Raw genomic sequence first — 27595 nt, forward strand, 5'->3', positions numbered from 1 at the left:
AATATACACACATAAATATGAAATATAATAAAATATTATTATAACTTTGGAAATTGAAGTAATAAATCACGTGCAAAAAGATATTAGACTTTTTCGTGAAAAAGTTTTATTTTATTTAGACCAAGACTCGACAAAATCTTTTATTAATCAGTAGGGTTGGGTGTTACTTAGTATCTTATTAATTTTGATATTATTATTTTTAATTGCGTTTTTTCACAATGAAAATTCGCCTTTTATCTAGCTAAATAGTTACTAGTTTTATGACCATTTATTTCTTATTAATATTTTCAGATAGTGTTTTCTCATTTTACTTTTAATATTAAAGGCATACCAGCAAGTACATATGTAAGTACTTTTGTTCAAAAACTTATTTACAGTCCTTATCTAGTGTTCACAACATACATATTTACAGAGTCATTGAAAGTCCGAAAACGAAGCTTTTCAAGCATTTTCCACTAAAGTAAATGCTAGGATTTGCCATTTTTTCGAGGTTTTACAGAGACACGCTTTTCCAGTATATATAAATCCGATATATTTTAATCAATAGCGTTCAAGCGAAATTTGTATCATCGCTTAGTAATATTGAAAATAGTCTCGATATACATACCTATCCCATGTATTAAATACAATCGGCAAAAAGGGTTCGAATCCGGTTCAGAATACAAATAAACTGCGATATTGGATTTTCAATGGACTTCATATTTTTGTATTGCCCTCACATTACGCATCCCTTTCATGTCGTTTTAAAAAGGGCTTTCCGGTTGCCGAAATGTGAGGGTTTTTTTATAACCATAAATATTTATATTCTCAAACAAAGCGCCACGCGAATCATTACTCTTGAACGTGTTTATTTGTTGGTCGGTAATACTTTTTTTTTTCGGAAACTTGAAATCGCACACATACCTACGAATCGCAGACCTACGATTGTGCACAAGCCTAAAAGTTACCCGAAAATAAAGTAGCATAGCACATGTGAATTGGCTTCATTTAAATTGAAATTAATTCGCATCTAGGACGCATAAAGAAAGAGGGAGGAAACCCGAATAAACATTTCAATGTTGGAAAATAAAACTTTCTCGGAATGTGTTTTCGCGAGATGTCTACCGTTGGAAATTGCTTTCATCTTGAAAGTGACATATGCTACCACGAGTATATACATTTATGAAAATTTTACGCTATTCGTCGCCTTTCCCAGTGTCTTTATACAGTTCTCGAGAATATTCAGAAAATATAAAACGACATAAGAACGAAGATCAAAAATTTTCCACACTGAAAACCAATTTTCTGCCACACAAAGAATGTTTGTATTATTGTATCACCAATTTTCTGTGGGATGGCTAAATTCAATAATATATCCTTACTATCTTATGTAGCAGTATGGCTCGGTGGTTGAGTTTATGTTTAGTACCGAGAGGTTACCGGGTTCGATCTCGTGCTAATCTTTAATACTGCTGGTCAGACTTGAATATTTATGACTCCAAATCGATCGTTTCTTATCTGATTTCATTTTTGATACGGTTCATCCATAAAATTCGCAAAAAACATCCTAATGGCTGTCACAAATATCTGGATTTGATTTATGTACAATATGTAAAAATTTATGTCCAATTCTAAATCTATAAATGTCTCTATGGATTGATTAATTAATTAATTAATTAATTGATAATTTCGTGTTCTTCAGCCTCTCTGCTGCAATGTTTGTAATTAATTGTCTAGTAAGATGAATAACGGCGTCTGTAATTCATTTCTGATTGGCTATCGTCAAAGTCACTTCTGATTGGCTTACGTCAAAGTCGCGTCTGATTGGCTGCCGTCATTTCTGATTGTCATTTCGGATTGGCTGGATTGATCAAAGCCGATTGTGGTTGTTCGGTCGTTAAATAATATTATTTTTTTCGATTCAAATTTAATAAAAAAAAAAACAAATAAAGATTTTTTTCATGGTTCGACGGTATTTTCACTACAAGACTGCATTTCCATTTACGGAGCGAAGCCGGGTAGCACCACTCATTATCATATCATACATACAAAGTATCAGTAAATGAAGCATTGTATTGAGTGAGAAGTTGGGTCTTCGAGATTTTGACTAAACTGAAACTTACATACATATATGTATATTATTGGTTAATGATTATGCCTCTCTTTAATTTTTTTTTTTCAAAACCTTATTGAATTTTATAAATTCTGAAATTTAAAGATATAAAATGACACAATACATATATGTATTTATACAAACATACATACTCATAGAAAAATATGTAATTTTAATAATTTAAATCACGGGTTAACAACCTGTTAGGATTGCCAAATACGCGAACACTTTTTTATTTAAATGAAGAAGCAATAAATTATAATTAAATATATCGTGCGATGGTTGTAGTATAGACCCGGCGAAAAATTCACAGTATTTTTTAAGCCAATTTCGTGTCATCCTCAATAAGAAAGACTTTCGTTCAGTTTCCGGGAGCGTAAACTAGAAGCGGTGGGGCAAGCGAGATGGCAAGTCCGCCACTTACGCGCGTAGTGGCGAACTCTCGCTTGTCGTATTTTAAAACAATAAAAAATCACAATCAATAGAAAAAACATCTGATTATTGATTCCAATACTCACTTTAAGCACAGCAATAGTAGATTTTGAATTAAAGACCGCAAAAGCCAAAAAACTGTAAAAATTGCGCATTTTTTTAAACCCTCATATCTCGTAAAGGAGACCCAAACAAAAAAAATCATTATCATATTCGAATTCAGTGGGGCGAACTTAGTAAAGATTGGTTAGTCTCCGCTCTGGTAATTTTTTTTTGTTTTGATAACACAATCAGTTTGATATTACGACATTTACATCCGTTCTATAAGTTTGAGTCTTTGGCTGAAAAGTGATTCACTGGTACTTATATATGTTTTGGTTTAATTAATTTGGCTAAATTAATTTTATACAAATTGTTTCGAAGTTATTCCAGGTTCAAATAAAAATGCAATATAATGTAAATATATGCGCACTTAAATATTATATAGCCGACATTATAAATAAGAACATTCAAATTCTTTGCATGAATTATTCCTCGTGCACATACTTCGAATTTCAAGAAAACGAATGAGGGAAATTAATATAAACGTTTACCTCGAATGAGGGAAACTTTTATATTACAATTTTATTTTCCACGTGGTCGTCGATAATTTTGCAAACGTTTTTCGAATGATATATTTAAATTTTATCCTTCAGAAATGATCGCAGTCGAAGCTGCTTTTTTGACACACAAATAATATATATTTTTTTAATTGTCCATACATATATTATTCACTTAATGTTTCAGCAATGATCTTCAATTACATTTAAAATAAACATATACAACTACAACAATATTCATACGTATAGATATTATTTGTGATAGAGGTGTACCTTTAAACAGAGATTCTTAGCTAGTGGAAAACCAACCCCTTATGGGTCCATTTAAAGATTTCTGGGAGTGTAACCGGTATATTGAGTTTAAAAAAAAAAAAAATCAGCAACCATTTCCGTCAGAAACCATTTCCTTTCAAATTAAAATCAATATTATTTGTCAGTTTTTATTTAAATATCTTTCAAATAATAAAGCTATTTTCTAAACTGACTACATACATATATTGCAAAAATTAGTTGATAGTAGTCGAAATGGTCCAGATTTCAGATCAGTATTTTGCAACAATCACACAAATGACTCCAATCTAAAAGTTACAAACGAATAAATTACATAATATGATGATCAGACATTTACTGCACGTGTTTTCACCGACAGATTGCTAGAAACTTTTCCGAATTAAGAAAAGTTTATATTGTCCGGTGAAATTCGTTCTAGCCTAACGAAGATTGGGACCAATACCTTATATTATATATATTATATATATATATATATATATATATATATATATATATATATATATATATATATATATATATATATATATATATATATATATTATATATATATATATATATATATATATATATATATATATATATATATTATATTTATTAATTTTGATAATTTCATATCAATCCAAGTGATTAATTTTAATGAAATTTCATACATACATACATACATTCATATATCTATATAACTTTATTCTGAGAAAGATTACATAACTTTCAAAGAAGTCTACAGAACAAAAAGATTAATAATCCATGTTTTAGGAGCTTAAAGCTTTTATGTAGTATTACAATAAGACATGTACATACTTTGACACTCGATACATTTTCCATCCATTCGAATTTCGCAATGAAGCGAAAAATCTCAGTATCGTACCTTAAATTCAAATAATGGAATCGAATACAAGTATATTATGAATATGTTTTAAGTACACATATTAACTTCTCGTAAGTCTCGACTGCTTTATTTGATACGTTTACTTTTACTGCTACGCCTTGTATGCTAGCCATAGTCTTGACTATCTCGAATATATTCTTCATTATGTACTTTATTATAGTGATTTTACGACACTCTGTTGACTCAACTCGAGCGTAATTATTGTGAGAGTGTATAAAACGACCCCAGAATTTGGCACACCGAAAGTCTCTTTAACAAAGTCTTGCCTAATTTCGGTTTTGTAGATAAGATGCAAATTTTCCGAATTAATTATCAGCGTATGCTCGGCATCATCTCGCTAATATTTCATCTCCGGGTTATTAAAAAAATGGAATTAAATCCGCCATGCCGATGTGATGATAAATTTTACACATAAAAACGTGCCGAGATGTTCAAAGCTCGATTCAGAATGTTTAATTTGGAACAAAACTATTTACAGTTCGAAATAATGAAACGATAGCTGTGTGTGTTAGTTATTTGTATGGATGAAAAAAAATTCGAATTATTAACGACGTATTTTACCGACACAGTGCGATCATTTTTCATGTGCAAAATCGATTGGTAAAAAATGGAACTTTGTCATTGTTGAATATTTTACATAAGTATATGGAAGTATCTTATACGTTTTAGTTTCTTTTAAAGAAATTAGATATTGAATAAATATTTAATGTATGCCAGTAAACTTAATTGAATGTGAAGCATAGCGAGTTTATATGGAAGTAAAATATAATATATCATGACGTTTCATCGTATAAAACCATATATGAGAAATGTTTCTTTAGAATTCTTTGAATAAAATTCTAGTTTATCATTTCAATCCGAGTGAATGCAGAGGGGAAAGTTCAATCTCCGTGTGACCATATTCATGGCTTCTTTCAATATACATATGAGACAGGAGAATTTTTTTTTAAGAAGTCATTCGATAAAAATACTATTTTATGAACCATTTAAACGGAAAAAATGAAATAATAATAAAGTTTTATGAATCTCTTCTTCGACATAAATAAACAACCGTATTTTCCGATATATTTTTTAGCATGAGTTAATTAAAAGCTCAAAGCACAAACAAAGCTTTCTCTTTAATAGAAAAAAATCGTTATTTGACCAATTTAAACACTTTCCAGGAAAAAATCAATGAAAGCGTTGAGTCATTGTTTGAAATCGAATATGTTCGTTTGTTCACATATTTTCTATCGACAATAAATATTTGTTAAATTTACAGATACGCTACGTATATGTACTTACTTATAATAGAGATATAATTTCAGAAACGGTCTTATAAGTCTCAATAATTGTTTGTGAGCTTTGATGCGACAACTGTAGAAAATCGTCGCAAAAGACGAAGATGCTCAAATAGAATTGTCGCGCTTTCTGAATAACGTTTTGTTTTTTGAAGTGAAATTTATGCCATTTTTCTGATAAATTTATGATTTGAATCGACTTCAAAGTAAAAGTGAACAACTTAAACCCTTCAAAGATAATTTAAAACTTGACTATATTTATTAAAATTATACGATGCAGTAATTAAAATGAGACATCGCTTCTGAAAGCCCATATTAAATATGAAATGTCAAATGAGATATACTTTGTATGTGAATAGTATATCATCTAAAAATGATAGTCACTTTGATTAATTATTGAAAATTTCATTTTATTAATGTTTTTGAATTAATTTACAAAATATTCTTTGAAAGTAAGTATGTTGATACATACATAGTTATTTTGCGTAATACTATAAGAAAAAGGATTCAAATAAACAAAATTAATTAAACAGGTTTGTTGTTAGATTATACGAACCAAATTTACGTAGTTATGAATTATATTAAATTTTAAATCAAATGCTCAGTACAATATACGTATTTGGTCAGTTGATTTATCAATTTGTTTCAAAACAAAATTCTGAACAATCAATCTATAATGGACCTAGTGGAAAACTTTTGTCGTATCAAGGGAACGTTGAATAAAAAAATTCGTTCATTTTAAATGTCCTGTGTCTCCAAATATTCGATTTATCTCGATAAAAACATTGAAAAAATAGGTTTTTTTCACATATATCTTTTTCATCATATTATATAAAAAAATAAAAGCTTAATATTTACGTATTCCAGTTTAATCGATTTGTTTACGATAAGTTTTGACTGATCAATGAGAATTCAAAGTCACCGTTTTATGGATACAAACATCCATTGTGCTCGGAATAAATGTTTGTATGGTGAAGCGTTATTTTCAGAAAATCATCAGTTTTTCATGTTTCCGTGATTATTTTGAAAGAAAAACTAATTGGGAGTTTTTTTGGGTTCCTTTCCTTCAATTAAAATCCAAAAATATGAACTTTATAAAATATAAGGAGGCCAAAATGAATGAATGTTTTGACGCAAAAATTCAAGTTTACGTCAAAACAGGTTTTCGCTCCGGTTTAATGTTCATATGTATGTATGTACATACACATATAAAAATCTCCCATTTATTATAATAATTGAACAAATACGATTAACGTTTCCGGCCAATTAATACATGTCATGTTAAATAAACCTAAAACAAAGTAATTTTGATTCAAAATTTAAATTTATATGAACATACATATATGTATGTAATTTAAAATTAAGCTGTTTGTGCTCGGAAAATGTTTTCGATGGGAAGAAATTCATTACCTCAAAATATATTAGATTGTCAAACGTTGAAAATGATTTCGGGAAATTCGTATGTATACAAAAAATTTACACAATTTTATATTTTTTCGGTCAGTTAACAGTTAAATAATTTATTTACATCATAAAAGACTTACCAATTTGCATTTATAACAATATTATATCTTTTATAAATACATAATGAGAGGAATTTTCTATTCCAATATCTCTGACCTATTTTTTTTAAATGATTCAAGCTTTTGAAATCAATACCTACATATATTACAATATTGACTCATTGTTGTGAAATACCGTGACCAACGAGTATCATATTACAAATATAACCACAAATTTTGGACACCGACCTTTCAAGCCACTGAATATTATACCTGAATGCTATTCAATTATCAAAGGCACTCTCCTCTACAGCGCGCATTACGTGTTTGTTCGAATGTATTTACTCAATTTCTAATTATTTTGATAGAATTCAATCTGACCCATTCAATACGAATCTAATCGAATATTGTTTGAACAAGCTCCTTGAAATTTGAGTGTGAGCAAACACACTTGACGCATCTTCCTCGGGTTGACATAATGAAGTCAAAATAATAATGTTGACATAAAAAGTAAATGTCATAATAAAAAGCAAGGCGTTTTCCCTAAATTTCACAATATATGTAAATAGCAATAAAATTTTGCAAGATACTATACAAAAATATTCATATATCTAAATATTAAATAAATAATAAAAATACTCGTTCATATACATATCTTAATGATACATAGTTAAAACGTAATTTAAGATTGACCAATTTCTAATTAAATTTAGCCAAAAATATTACTTTCACCGTGCGGAAATGAAATATATCAAAACTTTATCAATATTCCAAAATGCATCATTCACAAAGAAAGTCGATTTATTCCACCTTTTTACGATGATTTACACTTTAAAATATAATTCCCACCCCACTAAGTCCACTTTCCCTGTGGATTTTCCGTCGTTTTGATTCAATTTCCGGTTCGCTGTGTAAATTTTTACGGCACATAAATCAATAAAAACTGAGAAAAAGCTTATCGTGTACTGTTGGTCTGAAATTCATCAAATAATATAATGTGACAAGTCGTAATAAATTTCCAATCTCTTTGTCATTTTGAATGTTCTTCAACTACATTTTATTTATATACCGCGAAGCTATCTTCTACATATGTAGTATGTAAAAGCAATTGGGAAAATATTCCTTGTGACTGAATATAATGACAGTTCGATCAAAGGAAAATCTCTCATATTTTTTCATGAAGCTCTGAACATATCAAGTAATTCTCAGTAATTTACAAAATACGTAGTTCAAAATTTTAATTAAAATGTATAGTATCGGTTCCTAAAAATCTTTCAGATCAATAATCAAACAAATTAAAGATCAACTCGAATAATTATTATTAAATAATTCCATCAAACATTAAATAAAACTAGTATGTCTCGCTCTTTTAATTAATACTTTGATTAGAAATGCTTTAATGAAAAGCAATTTTCACATACAGTTAAAACTTTTCAGCAATTTTCAAATACATTTAAAATCTTTCAGCAATTTTCACATTACGTAAACTAGAAATACAATCTATGGAATGTTTATGAAAGGATTTTTTTAATTCTAGCTACTATTTCATATTTTATAATGTCGATACAATAACAACTTATCGCTAGTAACTTTGATTATTGCTTACAATCCAAATAAAAGGCACTTAATGCGACTTCAGACAGCTTTTATCATACATATGTACATACGCACATATACAAATATACAGCTATTTTTTATTGAAAGTATCTTCAAAGATTATTTTGTTGTATTGTACTAAAATGTTTTCCCATGTCATCGAAAATATTTTCCAACTTAACGAGCTGGTGACATATGCTGAGCTGTGATTTTTCCTTTGTACAAATTGATGATACGACATTCAATGACTACAAAGAAATCGCTTTCGTTTCATTATAAAGAGAAAATAATCTATGTAAAACGTAAACGGACACCTTCAATTTCCCTTTTATTGTATATCAAATAAACGCGTACTTCAAGGTGAAACTAATAGATATTTTTATTATTATGTATATATATTAGAATGCTTTCGAAGAAAAAAATAAATTGCGCCCACTTAGGATAAAGCTACAAGTTTATTACTCTCTATTGTTATTCTATATTTGTATGTAAAAATAGAAATAAGTCTTTTGATGTTTTTTCCATAAGATTACCAACTTTTTTGACCAATTACCAATTTGTATGAACAAAGCAATGTCGAAGCATTTATTTGAAAATTTCATGATAGAAGCAAATTCATGAATTGGTATACAAATATTATACATAATTGAAAATGTATCTGAATATTAGATAGAAATTGTTTTTTCATGTTGTACATTATGTATTTACACATTTTATGTATGTATACAAATTATTATTTATTAAACAAATAGAATTACATGGTACATAAAATAATATTGATACCAGAAATGTTTCTAAAAATAAATTACAACAATGAAATAAAATTAAAATAAAAAAAACAAAAAAAAATTTAAAGCTAGAAAAAGTACAACAAACAGTATCGATATGAGGAATATTTTTAAAATAAGAGCAATATCTATATAAAAAGCAATTACATGAACAGGTATGAATGTGAAATAACGAAGGATTACGGAGAGATCTCAATGTACTTTGGAATTAGACATTGGAAAGCTTAAACAAAAAATATAAATCATAAATTTTCCACCTAGAATGTAAGGAAATAAAATAATCATTGTGAAAATATCTGGAATTGCAGTAAGAATGGATTTTTTTCGTTTCGTTCCAGTTTATTAAAACTTGTCGCACTGTGATGGACAGCAAGTGACCAGGATTTTTATTTTATTTTATTTCTTCAAATATACCAAATGCAGGTCCTTCATATTTTATATTTTATTCCATATCAAAGCCCTATGATTCTAATTATGCCAATTCTAAATTAAAACATTGATCAATATCAACAGAAATAATTATTTCCGTGGGAAGCCCCCTATACACGTGCCTCACAAATGCGAGAGATAGGGGAATTCAGTAAGCACCGCGCTCAACGGTCATTGTTAGAATGATATCCGCCTTGAAATGACGCCTCTTCTTCAGCCGTTATATTTTTCATTTCTTGCACTTATTTTATAATATTCGACGTTTAATATATGATAAAATGATTTTATAGCTAATTACGATAAATACCCACCCAGATTTTGCATTATTTCAACTTAAACACACATTTTTAACTGGACGCTTGGAGTCCAGCACAGTGGCTAGTGATTTTTTTAGCATAGTATGGCAATTGTTAATATACACTTGATAGAAAGGATTCCAAACAGTACTAGCAAATTCCATATGACTTTTTACAAATGAATTGAAAATCAAGGCAATAGTACAGTGGAATTTAAGAAGCTTGGATTGTCTAAAAATATAATCCAAATTCTTATACGCCTTATTTAATATCAATATGAATACGGATAGAAATTAATTTATCAAGTTAAACTCTATGAACCCTAAGTAATTGATTAATATTAAAAATTAAACAATATAGGGGAACATTGAGAAACAACCGGTTATTAAGACAGTAGTTATTGAAGGGGTACAAGTCTCTTTGTAAGTTTAAACAGTTTTCAATTTAAGAGATATTGAAATTTTATAAATAATAAATAATACCTAAATAAGAACCTCATTACTCGATAATGAGCTAATGCATGCATTTAACCAAAAATATTTTTAAAAGTAGTACCAAATCGAGAAACTTCAAATATTTTTTTTAATTTTCATTTATTGTACATATAACTTGAGGTTAGCAAGAGAGATAGGAAAGTAGATTCTAATTTTACAGGAACCGTTTCAATGAAAATCAGAAAAATTGGCAAAATCTGAAAAGAAACGATCGACCTGGACCACAAAACAAGATCTGGCCAGCAGCGGGACTCAAACCCGTGACTACTCTGCTAGAAAGCATAAGACACTAACCACGCCGCTGGTTTATATATTTGCTAATTATAAAGTTGTCGACAAATATCATGTATTAATTTTCAGAAACAAACAACAATCCTCCGTCATAACAAATGTTAAATTAATTAATTGAGGCTTTCAAATTAGCAAATGCTTTTTGTATGTTTTATACACATTATATAATTTTTAAAAATTGCAAAGTTTCAAAACGATCGAAATAATGTAGGATATAATATAATATGTTGTCAGATCAATGAGCGAAGTAAAATATACATAGAAGAGACTTCTTAAAATAGATCCATTGTCCTTAGTGTTGATTGAGAATAGTCGATGACTTTTATGTATGCACTAGGCTCGTCTAGACTTCACAAAACTATTGGGTATTCACTTAAAACGTTGAAATGTTTACTCACAAATAATACATTTATTTCAGATGTATACGATATCCAGCGATTGATCTTGCAAAAGACAACAACAAAATGAAAATGGTATTTGAAGAGATAACGCACAACATGACCGAAAATCGATACGTTGACTCGAACTTGTCGTCTCTGCGTTCTTCAACTTCTTCAGATTTTCTTCAGAACTTGTCAGAAGTCAATTCCACAGTTCACTTGCCATACACTCCATATTCTCAGAGACCTGAAACTTACATAGTTCCGGTCATATTTGCGATAATATTCGTTATTGGCGTACTCGGAAATGGAACGCTGGTCATCGTATTCATAAGGCACAGAGCAATGAGGAACATACCCAATATGTAAGTCAACTTTTTAACATTCAATTTATTTAAAATAAATTATACAACATATTTATAATTCAATCCAATACAAATGTTTGAAACACAGAGAAGATGTATAATGGAACCGCGAAATCCTATTGAAAGTGTACAAGGAAGAGAGTGAAACCCTTTATTACTTAAACAAACTATGTAAATCTTCTTTGTCAGCGTTCATTGTAAAGTAAATTAATTCCACGTTGAAACAAAAACTTACACAGCTATTTCTAAGTTGTTTATGTAGTGAGTAGCCGATAAATACTGCTGTGCTTTATATATTATTATGTGTTTATTTAAATATTCGATAAAATATTAATGTTCGATTTGTTTGTGAAGTGAGTTGTCAAATTTGACATTAATCTCACCCTCTTCAAGAAAACTTCAAGTTCACTTTAACCCAAAATCTACCCAAACAATGGCGCAAATAATTCAAAACTATGATTCCATTTCTCAAATATTAATTTTGGACCTTGAAATCTTAAAGAATACATTCACGGAGATATATACATATATATATATATATATATATATATAGAGTTCGGTCTTTCGTGTCATGTGAGGAGGACGTGCTTCTGCGTTCCTCCCGCTATTACTCGCTTAAACCCGGCTATTGCACGAAATTTAACTTAACCATCTAATCACTTATTTTACTAATTGCATCCTAGTATAATTTATGTGTAAAAATAAACAGCAAATCGGTCGTAAAAAGCGGTTTTATATCAGTTATTTCGAAAAATTTTGTGCTAATTTTTGTGTCAAATCGGTGTCAAACGAGATACATCTCCCTACCTGAATACAAAAAAAGGGTCCTTCGCCAGCCAAGTCGGTCCCACAGAAGCAATAAATCTTCCACATAATTGCTTCCAGCCAAAAATCTTTAACGAACTTTACTTAATAGAATAATAGCAAACAGAAACGGTGTTTCCCAACTGTCTATCAGTTCTTTTTCATATTTAAATTATATTAAAGTAATTCGTGTAATTTTATATACTTTACTAAAGTTATTATTAAAATATTAAATTGCAAACCGCACTCACATATATAAATCCGTTGTCTCCAAAGAGGCGTCTCACGATAAAGATCTGTAAAAAAGTAGTATAACAATTGCTAATCTATTATTATCATAACTAACTACTTTCACTTACAAAGTAACCCTGTTAAATGGCATGTAATAACTCATAAGTGATCCAAGTGATACCTAGGATGACTATATGTCAAAGCTGACCACAGAGAAGAGTTTATGGCGGTAAGAACTCACTCCTTGAATGGAAATCTCTCTCAAGTACCGCCTTTTTCTCAACACATCTTGGATAAATGCGAGAAAAATAATATCCAAACCTCCAACAAGGTAAGAGTGACGATGGATGATAGCTTAGCTAATAGAAACCTGTATTTAGCCACGTACAATGTAAGAACGTTATCGAGTGAAGGAAGTGTGCTTGCATTAGAGAATGAACTAGAAAGTATCAAATGGGATTTAGTAGGACTTAGCGAAGTAAGACGAAAACAGGAAAACCAAATAATCCTAAAAAGTGGTAACTGTCTCTACTGGAGAGGGCTACCAAATGGTAGAATAGGAGGAGTAGGGTTTCTTATCAATAAGAGAATAGAAAGAAATATTATAGAAATAAACGACATATCGGAACGTATATGCTATGTAGTATTAAGAATCTCGAGCAGGTACACTTGTCAAATCTTCCAAGTGTACGCCCCCACATCTAGCCACCCAGACGAGGAAATAGAAGACTTCTACGAAAAACTACAGGGCGCATACGATAATAGCCGCCACCACTTTAAAATAATCATGGGCGACTTTAACGCAAAAATAGGACAAAAGGCAAACACAGAAAGAGCAGTAGGCAATTTTGGTACCGGCCAAAGAAACGACAGAGGCGATCGCCTCATAGAATTCGCAGAACACAACAGGCTCTTCATCACTAATTCATTTTTCAGGAAAAACACCAACAATAAGTGGACTTGGGAGAGTCCTAAAGGAGACAGAAACGAGATCGATTTCATCCTAACAAATGCCCTGCACTCCGTTAAAGACGTTAGTGTTTTAAGTAAAGTAGATATAGGCAGCGATCACAGATTAGTCCGTGCCAAGATGGCCATTAATATAAATTGCGAACGTAGGAAATTAATAAAAGGATGCAGTAACTCTCCAGATTTCGCTCAACTAAGGTCTAGGAAAAAGGAATTCGAACTCGAACTTGGAAATCGATACGGGAAATTAAACCCAGAAGCAGACATCGAGGAATTGAACACTGTAATTAGTTCGGTTCTAACCTCAACAGGTAAGAAATTAGGTGGTTTCAGGAAACAGATTAAATTAAGCAAAATTTCAGCGGAAACAAAAAACCTAATTAAGCATAAAAGGAATTTAGATAGGGATAATAATAAGCAAGAATACAATCTAGTAAATAAGGAAATTAAGAAGAGAATAGTCAGGGATGTCAGGGATTTTAACAGCAAGCTAATAGAAAATACCATTAAGAATAACCGTAGCCTGAAAAAGTGCAAACAGGATCTTTTCTTAGGCAAAAACCAAATGATCGCAATCAGATCAGAGAGCGGAGTAATAATTAGGAATAGAGAAGAAATCATAGACAGAGTTTACACGTTCTATGCAAAACTATACGAGAACGACAACGGCCAATTCCCCACTCTGGAATCGACACACGGCCAAAGGGTTCCTGCAGTATTGCCTAGCGAAGTAGAGGCCGCGCTAAAAACTGCAAAGAATGGTAAAACCCCAGGGGAAGATAATATTCCCATCGACTTACTAAAATGTGGCGGCCCCCCCCTAATTAATATCTTAGCTAGGCTTTTCAGCAAATGCATCCAGAACCAAGCTATACCAGAAGGATGGAATAACGCAACTATCATTTTAATACACAAAAAAGGCGACAAAAGCGATATCAAGAACTACCGACCCATTAGTCTACTTTCAGCGGTCTACAAGCTCTTCACGAAGGTTATTACAGAAAGGCTGAAGAATATCCTCGACGAGAACCAACCTATAGAGCAGGCAGGGTTTAGGGCAAATTTCAGCACAATGGACCACCTCCAAGTAGTTGGCGAACTAATCGAGCGCGCCAACGAATATCAACGGCCACTGTGCCTAGGTTTCGTCGATTATGAGAAAGCCTTCGATACAGTTAGTCATAATGCAGTACTTAACGCTCTAAAAACACAGGGAGTGCCGGAACCCTATGTGGGACTGTTAGCTACAATATATAAGAATGCCACAGCTTCAGTTAAAATTTTTTCAGGTACAGATAGATTTAGCATAGGAAAAGGAGTAAGACAAGGAGATACAATCTCGCCCAAGTTATTCAACGCGGTGCTTGAGGGAGTTTTCAGGAAATTGGATTGGGATACAGCCGGAGTAAGCATCAATGGTCGCTTTTTGAGTCACCTTCGGTTCGCAGACGATATAGTTTTAGTAGCTCGTGATTCAGCTGACCTACTTATCAGACTAACACAGCTGGACAGGGAAAGTAGAAAAGTAGGATTAAAAATTAACGTAGATAAGACTAAACTAATGTTCAATAGTTATTGCATGCCTGATAGCATCCCCTTAGATGATAAACCAGTAGAAGTAGTAAATAATTATTTATATTTAGGTCAAATAATTGACATGTCTGGTAGTAAAAATGAAGAGATAAAGAGACGTATGAAATTGGGGTGGAGTGCATTTGGACGGATGAATGCTGTTTTTAAATCAAAAATGCCACTCTGCCTGAAGAAAAGGATCTTTGATCAATGCGTTTTGCCAGTGATGACGTATGGATGTGAAACTTGGACACTGAACGCCAAGATGCAAAATAAAATCCAATGCACTCAAAGAAGTATGGAACGCTGTATGCTTGGCATAACGAGGAAAGACAGGAAGCGGAACACGTGGGTGAGAAATATGACAAGGGTAGTGGACATAGTGGATAGAGTGAAGAGATTGAAATGGCAATGGGCGGGTCACGTAGCTAGGAGGATGGACGAAAGGTGGACAAAAGAAGTGCTTGAATGGTACCCGAGAGAAGGCAAAAGAGTAAAAGGAAGACCGCAAGGAAGATGGGTGAACGAAATTAGGAAAATGTGCGGAATGAGATGGATGAGTGTTGCGCAAAACAGAGACGAGTGGAAGCGTGTTGGAGAGGCCTTCATCCAGCAGTGGATGGCGAATGGCTGTAAATGATGATGATGATATATATATATATATATATATATATATATATATATATATATATATATATATATATATATATATATATATATATATATATATATATATATATATATATATATATATATTGGTAGACAAACCCGATCATTTTTTTAATTATTAGCTTAAGCTGGTTCGACAGACCTCAAGAGACATATCAAGAAAAAAATACCCAAAGCTGTATTTCACCGACACATTTATGTAAATCTCTTCCTACGAAAGACTCGTCCGTTGCGATTTGTTTGTTGTAGCTACATATTTGTTTGAGATCTTTACTTTTATATATTTATTATTTTTATTTTCCAGATACATCCTCTCACTTGCATTGGCTGATCTATTGATAATCACGACCAGCCTTCCTTTTACATCGACCGTTTACACAGTGGAATCTTGGCCATGGGGAGATGTTATTTGCAGACTTTCAGAGTCCATAAAGGACGTGTCCATTGGGGTATCTGTATTTACCCTTACAGCCCTTTCAGCTGATAGATTTTTCGCCATTGTCAATCCGCTGAAACGATGGCACGCCAACGGTTCGAGAAATTTTGGTTAATTGCTTTTAAAACTGAGAGCTTTTCGCTCACCATTCAATACATTATTTTCTCCCGAGTGCCCACATTTTATATATAATTATTATACGCAAAATAACTTTTGCAAGCGTTGTGACATCAAATTGAAAATACATGAAAAGTTCAACTTTATAAACATGAATATTTAATAATTCTTAACGATGTGCTTGTAAGATAAAACTTAATACTTGAGACGCTACTCGAGTTTTTTTTCGTTTGAATTCTTGTCCTTAAAATTGCGAATCAATTTTAAGAAGTTCGTAAAATGACAGGCTTACAACAAATTAAATATCGTCAATTTTTTATGCATATGTACATATGTAAAAGTTTCGGTGATAATTTGATAAAAAAAATATATATAATTCAAAAACTTGGCATATTTACTATGAACATCCGCAAACATGATATAGGAGTTTTAATAACTAACTTCATATATACTTTAAAAACTTTACATTACATATTTTACTTTTCAAATAAAACTTTTTATTTAAAATTTATAAAATTAAATACGATATGGAAATATTTGCAATTTTATATTGTTAATTTTGATATGTAAATCATGTCAAAAGATACATATATACGTATGTATGTAAGTGTGTTTCCTTTATTTATTTTTTGCTATTGTAAGTCTTCTTGTTAGTTTATATGATAAATTTTGGATCATTTACATATTGGTAGATAGTTTTTCGCAAGCTAAAAATAATTACGAAAATAAAAATAATATACATGAGCCTTTTAAAAAGATTCACGTTTATCATGAAATTATTCATACAATATTATCAGATATTTTGAAAACAGTACCAAATAATTAGTTTTTTTAGCAAATTTAATTAGCTTCAGGTTAAATTTGCCTTTGTATATTGTATTTTAAGATAATTTTCAATTGAAAAAAAGTTAAATTGGCACTCATTCCCTTCCCATCCCATAAAAAATGTGCACGGGAATATATTATTGAACTTTTTCAATCTAAAATCTTCCACGTGAGCTTTAGACGTTTGAACTTCAAGAGATTTCAATGTGCTACCATTATTTGCAAAAGAAAAGAACGAGAGAAAGTACGATCGTGTACGCCAAACAATTTCCATCGCTACAAACAACATCATACATATATTTTTTTAAATACATATATAACAAATAAGCACATTTTAATTTAAAAATTAAATTTCAGGAGGAGGTAGTAGAGCAACTCGCGTCACTATAGTTGCAACTGCACTTATATGGTTTTTGGGTTTTCTTTGTGCAGTTCCAGCAGCTGCCGGATCCTATGTGAGAGTTTTCCAAGTTAATCCAACGACACAGGTAATGAATATGAATGAAAATTTAATTAAAACGCCCTTATGTGCCAAATTTGATACGGCAGAAAATTCTTTGTTAGAACAAGACTTCAAAGCACTCTTAGAGCATTATGAGATGTATGTATCTTTAAAGTATTTCACAAATTTACGAGTTTGTTGACGTGACACGAACGTATGAAATTCTCACAATAAGCACTCACATACATATTTTATATACTAATGTATACACGAATCGCTTCAATATTATACGTGTTTCCTTTTTCCATTTTCTCGAGTTGTACTTGTATAGTATATAGAATGAGAATGAAATGAAAAGTTGGAATTGAACTAAGCAATATTTGCATAATATAATATCGAGTGGAAACAATATCTAAGTCATACGATTTCAAATTATTCATTTCTCATATTTCGACTGTTGGAAAGCACGATATGAGCTGTTATATTTAAAAGTGGCGGAAGTCCAAGTTTTAGTTCCAAAAACGCTATTTCTGTTTGACTTAATTCATAAATTGTTATCACTTATTTTAATTCGATATGTCCAGAATCTCTTAATAGTAGAATAAACGTATTATTATAGGCCACCAGTATTTTAAAATATGTTTAAAAGCAAATCATCATATAATATTTTGCCGAATATTTTTATACGCAAATATTTTTCGAATTGAAGAAAATTGGATTTATGCCTCTTTCAAATATGACGACTCATATTTATTGCACATAATTGAAAGTTGATAGGTTTTGGCGTATTCCAATGTATGTTAAGTATATTATACATATGTCATACGCAAAACATTATATTTAAAGTTTTGCTAGTACATAGATCGTAGAAAGAAAAGTAGACTTTCAAATATAACGGCTCATATATTCGCACACTACATGTAATCCAAGTAATATATATGGTAACGAAGAAAACAGGTACCATTCTACAAAATATGTAGACAGCAGCTTATAAATTAATGTTTCAAATGCTTATTAAATATGTTTTTTGATGTGGTGAGAAGGGTTAATTCAAATTTTGGTAGAATATTGAGTATACATATTTTCATCGGATATATTTATGCTTTGCAAACTTTAAAATTCGTCAACTGAATATTTACATGTAATATGAAAAACTGATTATGTATGTAATATAATAAATTATATTAAAATAGAGCCTAATCGGAAGGAAAACTTCCTCCGTTGGACTTTTCTGTGATGTGTAAATTTTTTTCTGCACCATAATCGAATTTTATCGCTTGAAAAAACAAAGAAACGGTACGAAGAAAGTTTTTTTTTTGACTTTGGATAGGAATTCATTATGGGAGGACTCTGTGAGGGTGAAATAATAAGCGAAAAAATTGGACGTATGTACATGAATACAAATATCCACATATAAAGGGATGTAATGAAATAATAAATTATTTTCAGACATACTACATAGACAACCGTGCAATTAATGATTATGCTATCAAGTAATTAAATTTTTTCTCACTATTCAATTAAAACTAAAATCATATATGTAATACATACCATTTTATACGTATATGCACATATATTATTTAAAAAAAAAAAAAGCTTTTCGTATTTTTATTTGATCAAAGCTTCTAGAATTTTATTGTAAATTGTTGGAAATACATTAATTTTTTTCCGTTTCAAATTACTTTTATATACATATCAAAAAATTACAATTTATAATATAAAAAATTTACTCGATATGTGAAATATGTACATAAAGGTGAACCGAAGAAATCTAGTATTAAATTTCAATGAAATTCGGGAAATAACGGGATTTCCGGGAAATTCGCTTCTAGTATGATTAATAGAATAATTTGAATAATAACAGCATAATTATAATATCACAATAATTTTACCTTGGGTCACGCCGACTATATGAATCTATAGATAGCTTTAAATCAAATAATAATAATTTTAAATAAATGAATTATTTATAACATAATTACAACAATCAAAAATTTAAAATATTCTCCCTTATATGTGTAATAGTATTGTATTTAATACATTACCAAGATTTTGACGAATTCATCAATTTATCACAGCCTTAGAACGCAATGGCGATACATTTTAATTATAATTTCAAATCACGTAGCAATTCCATTTCAAAAATCATTCATTGAAATTTCAAAGGGCAAAATACCAGTAGAAAATAAAAGTGTGAAAAATTAAGATTTTAATATTTTTTATATTACCTGTCCCCCTTAATTATCATTTAAGAATTATGATTTATCATTTAAAATAAACAGTTCTATTGTATCAAAAAAAAAGCCTTGTGAAAAAAAGTGTTTTAAAAACAAACCTCTTTTTTAGTTTCGTATATAATATTAAGATATGTACATTATTATTTTGAATAAAAATAACAATAATTTTATTTTACTACCGCCATCTACATATGTATGTATAAAACTAAAGACTACATAGACGTCACCCAGATTTCAAATTTGCAAACTTCAAACGCGTCTTAAACGATATTTTATCTGTATCGTAATGGCGGAGGATCCATTTAATTATATTAATGACCAAAATGAGCAATATGGCAAAGTATGAAAACGATCGGATAAGAGGCAAATTTTTTCCTGAATTGTAATCGTAAGTGAAACGTAATGGAGGTTTGTAATGAAGTATTTTTTTGAAATCGAAAACGTGCCAGTGAATTGCGAAATTTATAAAATGAGCATTTTGACGAATCCAATAAAAGTACATATACTGATAAATTAACTGACCAATCCGTATATACTACATATGTACGTAGATACTAAATTAATTTAAATAAAAACTATCGACGAACTGTATTCAAATAATGACCGAGCGATTATATAGTTCACCACCAAAATATATTTTTAGTATTTTACAATACTCGTATACATACATAGATATATGTATGCGATATTTGTGCGATTATTTATTTATTTATTTTTTCGTATAAATGTATTTTTTCACGATGTACCCCTTTTCTAAATCATACAAAATCTATTAAAATAAATTTCTTGTAGTTCATTCTAAGAATACAAGAAATATAGGGTGTATAGCTTTGAAAACCACATAGTTATTACAAAAAACGTAAAAATTGGGGCACTTGCATACCCTACTTCGGTGAGGGAGTGTTAAACATGAACTAAAAGACGAGATATTCATTGGGTCACGCAGATGACATTTCGATGTGTATTGATGATTGGCAATTATTAAAATTGAGTTGGATCTTTCTAGCAAGTTTAAAAATGCAAAAGTCGAGAAAAAAATATCAGGGTAACACGACGAGTGGAGAGGTGTATTGGGAATCTGACATAGAGTTCGCATAAGTGCGAGCAGTACTCGCGGCAAAATATATGCGTGCGAAAGAGACATCCATACGTTCGACGTCGATACAAGTTCGAGTGAACATGCGGTCAAACATTCGCGAATTTCATCAAGACGAAAAACACCGAAATCAAAATGAGCATGCAACCGCGTGTTTTGCAGCGATTTGTAGTGGAGCGAGCCGAAACCTACCAGCTAAGAACTTTGGAGACTTAGTTGAAAAGCTATACAGCTTTCCTTATAACTTACGATTTCATTATCCTATCGACTGTAATCACATTGAATTTTAAGACTTGAACGAGTTCAATTTTGAAATATGTATAAGAATTCTTTAAAATTTCACAGTTCGAAGCGTGCTATCCTTTTCCGGAGCAATGGGGCCCGAAATACGCCCGCACCATCGTCCTGGGAAGATTCCTCATCTACTATGCCATACCCTTAACAGTTATTGGGGTATTTTACGCCCTGATGGCTCGACATCTGGTACTTAGTGTCAAAAACATACCCGGGGAGTTGCTAGCCCGCAGGCAGGTAAACTTTCCATGTTTCAAACTCTTAGAACTAACCATAATATTTATCATGTGATCTATTTTTTGGTCGACGAACCCTTTTGTTGGGATAATTTAAGGGTCCTTTGAATTTCCCACCACAAGGTCGGCAAACATTACGCTAATTGTTTCCAATCAGAAATGACCGAAGGGTTCGTGGAAGTTTTCCCTGTTTAAATTGCCTTAATCCTTTCGACACATTCGCTATTACCTATATTTACGTACATACATCGGTAGTTTTCAATCGGTATAAAAAATTGCACAGGAAGAAATTGCGAACACAAAATAACCGTATAGATAATTACATACACAGACATATGTGCTAACACAAATCGGTCATAATATTGAGACTTAATTTTCTCATTTATTTGTGTGAAAAGATCGTTTTGAGACGTCAGTAACGAATATTTCGCGTCAGTACAAAAGCGTGTATTAAAAAACACTGGTATAGGGAATTGTCTAAAATGTTTTTTCAGAATAATAATTACTATTTATTCAATCTTCAATGCATGTTTGTAGTTCTTTACAATTTATATTTCTTAGATTTATTATAACTTAAATTTAATTTAACATTTGTCAAAGTCAAAGTCACTCATTGAGCATTTGAAGTGTTGATTTTTTATTTTTCTTTTGATTTCTTTCTTACTTTGTTTATCTTAATACTCTTTACATTTTCTATTTCGTTTGAATATATTAAATTGTGAATAATTTCCTTTTAATACTTATTTTTGTTGATTTTTCTTTCGTTTTTATATTTTAAAGCAGATAAACCCCTCGAGCCCATTGGCTATGCTTCTATTCAAGTGCTTTTAAATAAAGACATTTATATTACATATGTATATGTAGACTTTCATTTTAAAAAGAAAAACCACAAAAAAGCAATACAATTTATCAAGAAAATCCGACTTTTATACGAATTCATTCTAGCTTGAGCTATTTCAGTGTAAATATTCGAATACGTCTTTTGAAATACTTTTCATTTAATATTTAAATAGCCTCCAGTTTATAAATAAAAATACTTCATAAAAAATCATTGTTTCACTCATATTATATATACATATATATGATAGTATTGTTTATTGATAGTATGTAGTAAGTATTTCATTAAAATCATTAAAAAAAAACACCATTGTATTCTTCATGTAAATTATACATTTTTAAATCATAAATTCTAAAACTAATTCATCGTACATACCACATAATAAATCATGTAAAACATTCTTAATAAAAAAAGGTAAAAAAAATATATTTTGTATATTACAGAACTTTTCAAATTAAAGCGTTTTCATGCATCAAAAGAATTCTTCATGTTTGCACAACGCTTTATCATTTTAACGTTATACATTTATTAAAACAATTTACCCTCATGATTAAATACATATTGACGTAACATCATACGGATTATATTATAATGTAAATTTTTATCAGATCAAACACCCTCTTCAGATAAAAGCTCGCTAATTTATATGCAAACAACCAACGCCAAACGAGTGTAATCAATACATAATCAATATTTGACCCCATTTTCATAGAAAATTTTCTCATTTCGAACGCAAATATTAATTATAATTTTTCACGCAGGTCAAAGCCAGACGAAAAGTCGCAATGATGGTGCTAGCCTTCGTCGTAGTCTTCGCCATATGTTTTCTCCCATACCACGTCTTCATGGTATGGTTTTACTATAGGTGAGTAAAATATATATATTTAATTTATCTATGTATATGCGTAGTCACAACAGACGAAGATTTATGACCATGCGAAAATTCTAACTCAAGATTTTGACTGATTCGAACTCAGAATCGATCACTGATCATGTTTTCATGATCTAGAAAAAATATGTGTGTGTCTGTGTACTTTGTGGATTTTTTTAACACCGTTCGTCCTATCAAACTGAAACTTAGTTTCTGATCGGTTTCTGAAATGCTAATCGATACGATGTAAATATTTTTCAAATTTTTGATTTGACCGGAAATGGTACCTCCCTTTATAGGTAGGAGTCTTCTTTTTTTAAAATTTTTGAATTAAATTATCTGCCAAACCGCTAATTAAATCGGACAGAAAATATTTTACATGTAATAGAAATTATATATTTTATAATTCAATATTTTTTCCTAATCCGGAACTCTAGAGAATTGAAGTTTTCTATGTTCTTCTCAGAAAACCTTAAGTTTATTGAACTTAAATTTCATATCTAGAATTTTAAGCTTAATACCAAGTTATGTATAAAATTTGGTGAACATCCGTCAACCGAAAGTGACAGTTTACTCTAGATTTTTCTTCCACTATTTTTTTGACCCCTTTAAAATGTGTGCTCTTCAATGCTGCTCTGCTCTTCAATGAAGTATTAATATGATAAAATAAAAAGTGAGATTATTTCTTCTAATTTTAGTCAAAAATGTTGTGACCACACGATTTTTTCCCCCCTCCTGAACGTATCAAGCTGAACATTTCTATTTGTATTATTTATGTACTAACTCAGAGCTGATAAAGTTTTGGTCAGAATTCGTAAACCGGAAGTAGTATTTTTTTTTAAATCAATGTTTCATTATTTTCTTGATATTTAATGTGCAGTGCAATATACAGTGATTTTAAGTAATAAAAAAAGTTTGAATGAAATCCGATAACCGGAAGTAGAACTTTTGTCTTGTGTAAGTTTCCCTACATTTGCGCTCAATTTGTATAAAAATTGGTCTCATAGCCGATATGTATGTTTAATTATCGAGTTTTGTTTTTTATTATTCTTATATTCCTCAAATTCATAGATAAAGTCGTGGGTTGGTCACATCTGAATATTTTTATTTCCTGTGGGATCAAATTGAATTTTTAAGAAAGTCGTGTTTTCAATATAGATTTGAATCACACAAATAGAATTATCAAGCTAAATAAAAGCGAATAAGGAGTAAGCAAAATATTTCTACGCGTGGCTTTTCAGCCTTGCTAAAAAAGAGTTTGTAAACATTTCTTGAATGACAATGTGATGTAGGTTGGATCCCAAAGGCATAACGACGTGAAAAAAGTGAAATAATCTCGTCAGTTGTGTTTCAAATCATACAAGAGTGATGATATATGTAATATATCGAGATGTATTTTACAAATCATACAAGAGAGATGATATAATATATCAGGATCTGCACGTTATTACGATGGTCTCTCTTTCAAGGAACCGAGTGGGTGTTTTCGTACTTTTTTTTAATTAAAGATATGTTTTTTGCGTGGGGGTTGAAAGGAGAATGTTTCGGTACTTTCACGTCAACCCCGCCTCGTAAACATTTTTCATAATTAAAGAAAAATATTATTTTTATGTACAAGCACCCGGGGTGAAAAATTTAGATAAAATCAAAGAAGCAAATCACGTCTTGAAATTAAACGAAATTCCTTTGTACGTCAATTAGCGAAAAAGTTTGACATAACCAGTCAGGGTTTTTATTTTGTGGGATAATTATCTTTGGTGAATTTTCAACTGTAAATAGCTTCAAAGAAGCGTCAATGAAAGTGCTATTGTTTTGACGCATTCGAATGATTAAAGCTTCGAGGCATAATAGAGATGAATACTGATTTAGGTACGCACAAATTACTCAAATTTTTCAATACCCACACTACTACAGACTACCAAGATTAATATTTTCAATTATATTATATCTTTGAAGCTAAATTGGATTTTATTTAAATTTTAAACAACTAATTCACACTTTTTTTTAAGTGAATTAATCAAATATGATGTCTGCGTTGAAATTTTCCATAGCTTAAATCGAATTAAATCAACTTCAAGTCTAAAATATACTCCATTTATTTATAACTTGCTGGAGTTGCTTGATTGAGTAAAATTCTGGGAAAATAATAGAAATATAAATGTTTTCTTCTACGGGCTTGTGTTTTTTTTGATTTTTAAATGCTTTTTATTATTACGAAATTATGTTCACAATCCATTTTATATCTATTTTAATAGCTACTGATCTACTGATCATTTTCTATTTTACAATTTTAATTTTATTTTATTAGTAATCATAGTATTATATTATTCTAATGTTAATGTACAGCATAATAGGAAAAAGAGGTCAAAAACCTAATTACAATTATTATAAATGCTCATAATACATCTAATACATAATATTAACTAAAGACTCTAAAGTCGACGATCTAAAGCAGATTGTGTTTAAGTAATCTGTGTTTATACCTAAAGGGTATATAAATTTTGTTGTCATCACCGAGGCTCTTCACAAGTGTGTTAGTATGGTTATTAGTGATTCTGTCATAGACTAGTTAATTTGTTATTAATATCTCTAACTAACGGAATATTATTTGTGACATGCAGTTTTTTCAAGTTTGTATACATGGGTGTGGTATAAATTAGTTTTAGGTATTTATTTTGTATTATTTGGAGCTTGGAACGGTTAGTATTAGAGGCGTTATTCCATACAAGTGAAGCATAGGTTAATAGTGGTAATATGAGCGCGCGATATAGTTTTATTTTATTTTGAGTTGATAAAGAAATATGGCGATTAAATATTAGGTATATTGAGGATATACCCTGCATCGCATTGCATTTCGCTGCCTCGATGTGAGGAGTCCATCTCATTCTTTTATCGAAAGTTGCTCCTAAATATTTTATTACTGATTGCCATTTCAGACTTTCTCCAGAGGGGATTTTCATATCTGAACTAGGCTTATGCTTTCTAACACTAAAGAATATCGCGTCTGTTTTGGTTTGATTAATTTAAATTTTCCACTTAGTGAAATCATTGTTTTAGTTACAAATTCAAGATTTTTACGAATAGTGTCTGGTTCTTTGCTACTTGTGAAGCAATCGGTATCATCTGCATATAGGGCTATGTGACAGTTTTTTGGAATATGTATCTCATTTATATATGTATGTATATGGAGGATAAGAGTGGGCCAAGCAATCTCCCCTGTGGTACACCAGCTGTAATTATTTTCAGAGACGATAATTCATTATTTACGCTAACCACTAGCTTTCTACGAGTTAGGTATGATTTGATGGTGAGAATTAAGTATTTTGGTATTTTTTTTAATAAGGAAATTATGAATTACGGGCTTGTATGTATGTATGTATGTAGTAGTAAGTAGAAACGATGAGATAGTACATGAGATATACATAAAACTATTTTTTAATTGTAACTATATTTCCATAATGAACAATCACTCGATAGCAAAAATATATACGCAAGTATGTATAGGTATGTATATAAAAGGAAAAAATATTTTTTTTATAATTATTTTGTCACTACTGGTATTTTTTATCGGAGTTTGCTGATTTTATCTGTCGTAATTGTCGAGACGATTCAAACGTTATCCTTTCCCACTTTCCATTGTGTTCTTTTAAGATGGCGACAGGAAATCGCTAAAGAAAGCCTTTCTCGAGAAAACCTCTCTACGTTGCAAAAATATTAAAATGTAAATTTTTGACACAATGAAGCAGCTTCATTTGACATCGAAGAGAAATATTTTTTATGCAAAAATATACTTATTTTTATCAATTGATTTCGCTAGCATGAAATTTATTAAGAAGAACATTACACATGTGTACATGCATATGTATGTATATAAAACTATGTAAGTCGGAATTACATATATTTTCAATTTAATGGTAAAATGGATTGAAATATTATATATGTACATATTTATTATTCGGTTTCATGTAGCGTGAGACTTACGAGTCGTATTCGTGCAATGTGTTATAACATTTTAAGGACGTACAATAATTTCTTTATTTTTTTTAAATTATTTATTATTTTACTATATAATATTATTACAATATACTAATTCAATGCTAGGTCTTTAATAATATTACTGTAAGTTTTGCTGTTCATAACATGACGTTTGCAATTACTTTTATAGTCTAAAAAATATAAATTTCCATTAATATAAATTATATACGTATACCGTAAATAAAAAATCAATAACATCAAG

The 27595-nt window shown here is 30.4% G+C and overlaps 1 protein-coding gene across 4 annotated transcripts in view; it reads left to right on the forward strand.

The window, feature by feature from the left end:
• LOC143914328 (neuropeptide CCHamide-1 receptor-like) overlaps nt 1-27595 on the forward strand; it is a 53343-nt gene that overhangs the window by 12094 nt on the left and 13654 nt on the right. For 2 of the 4 annotated variants that reach the window (XM_077434513.1, XM_077434512.1), the window contains 5 exons: nt 11395-11721; nt 16271-16512; nt 17702-17832; nt 21465-21650; nt 23249-23352. In XM_077434513.1, the coding sequence (XP_077290639.1) occupies nt 11441-11721; nt 16271-16512; nt 17702-17832; nt 21465-21650; nt 23249-23352 (944 nt within the window). In that variant the 5' untranslated portion in view covers nt 11395-11440. The remainder of the gene's footprint in view (nt 1-11394; nt 11722-16270; nt 16513-17701; nt 17833-21464; nt 21651-23248; nt 23353-27595) is intronic. The other 2 variants (XM_077434515.1, XM_077434514.1) reach the window with 1 other exon arrangement.

This window comes from Arctopsyche grandis, chromosome 7 (assembly GCF_051622035.1).
Source record: "Arctopsyche grandis isolate Sample6627 chromosome 7, ASM5162203v2, whole genome shotgun sequence".
NCBI classification, from domain to species: Eukaryota; Metazoa; Arthropoda; class Insecta; order Trichoptera; family Hydropsychidae; genus Arctopsyche; species Arctopsyche grandis.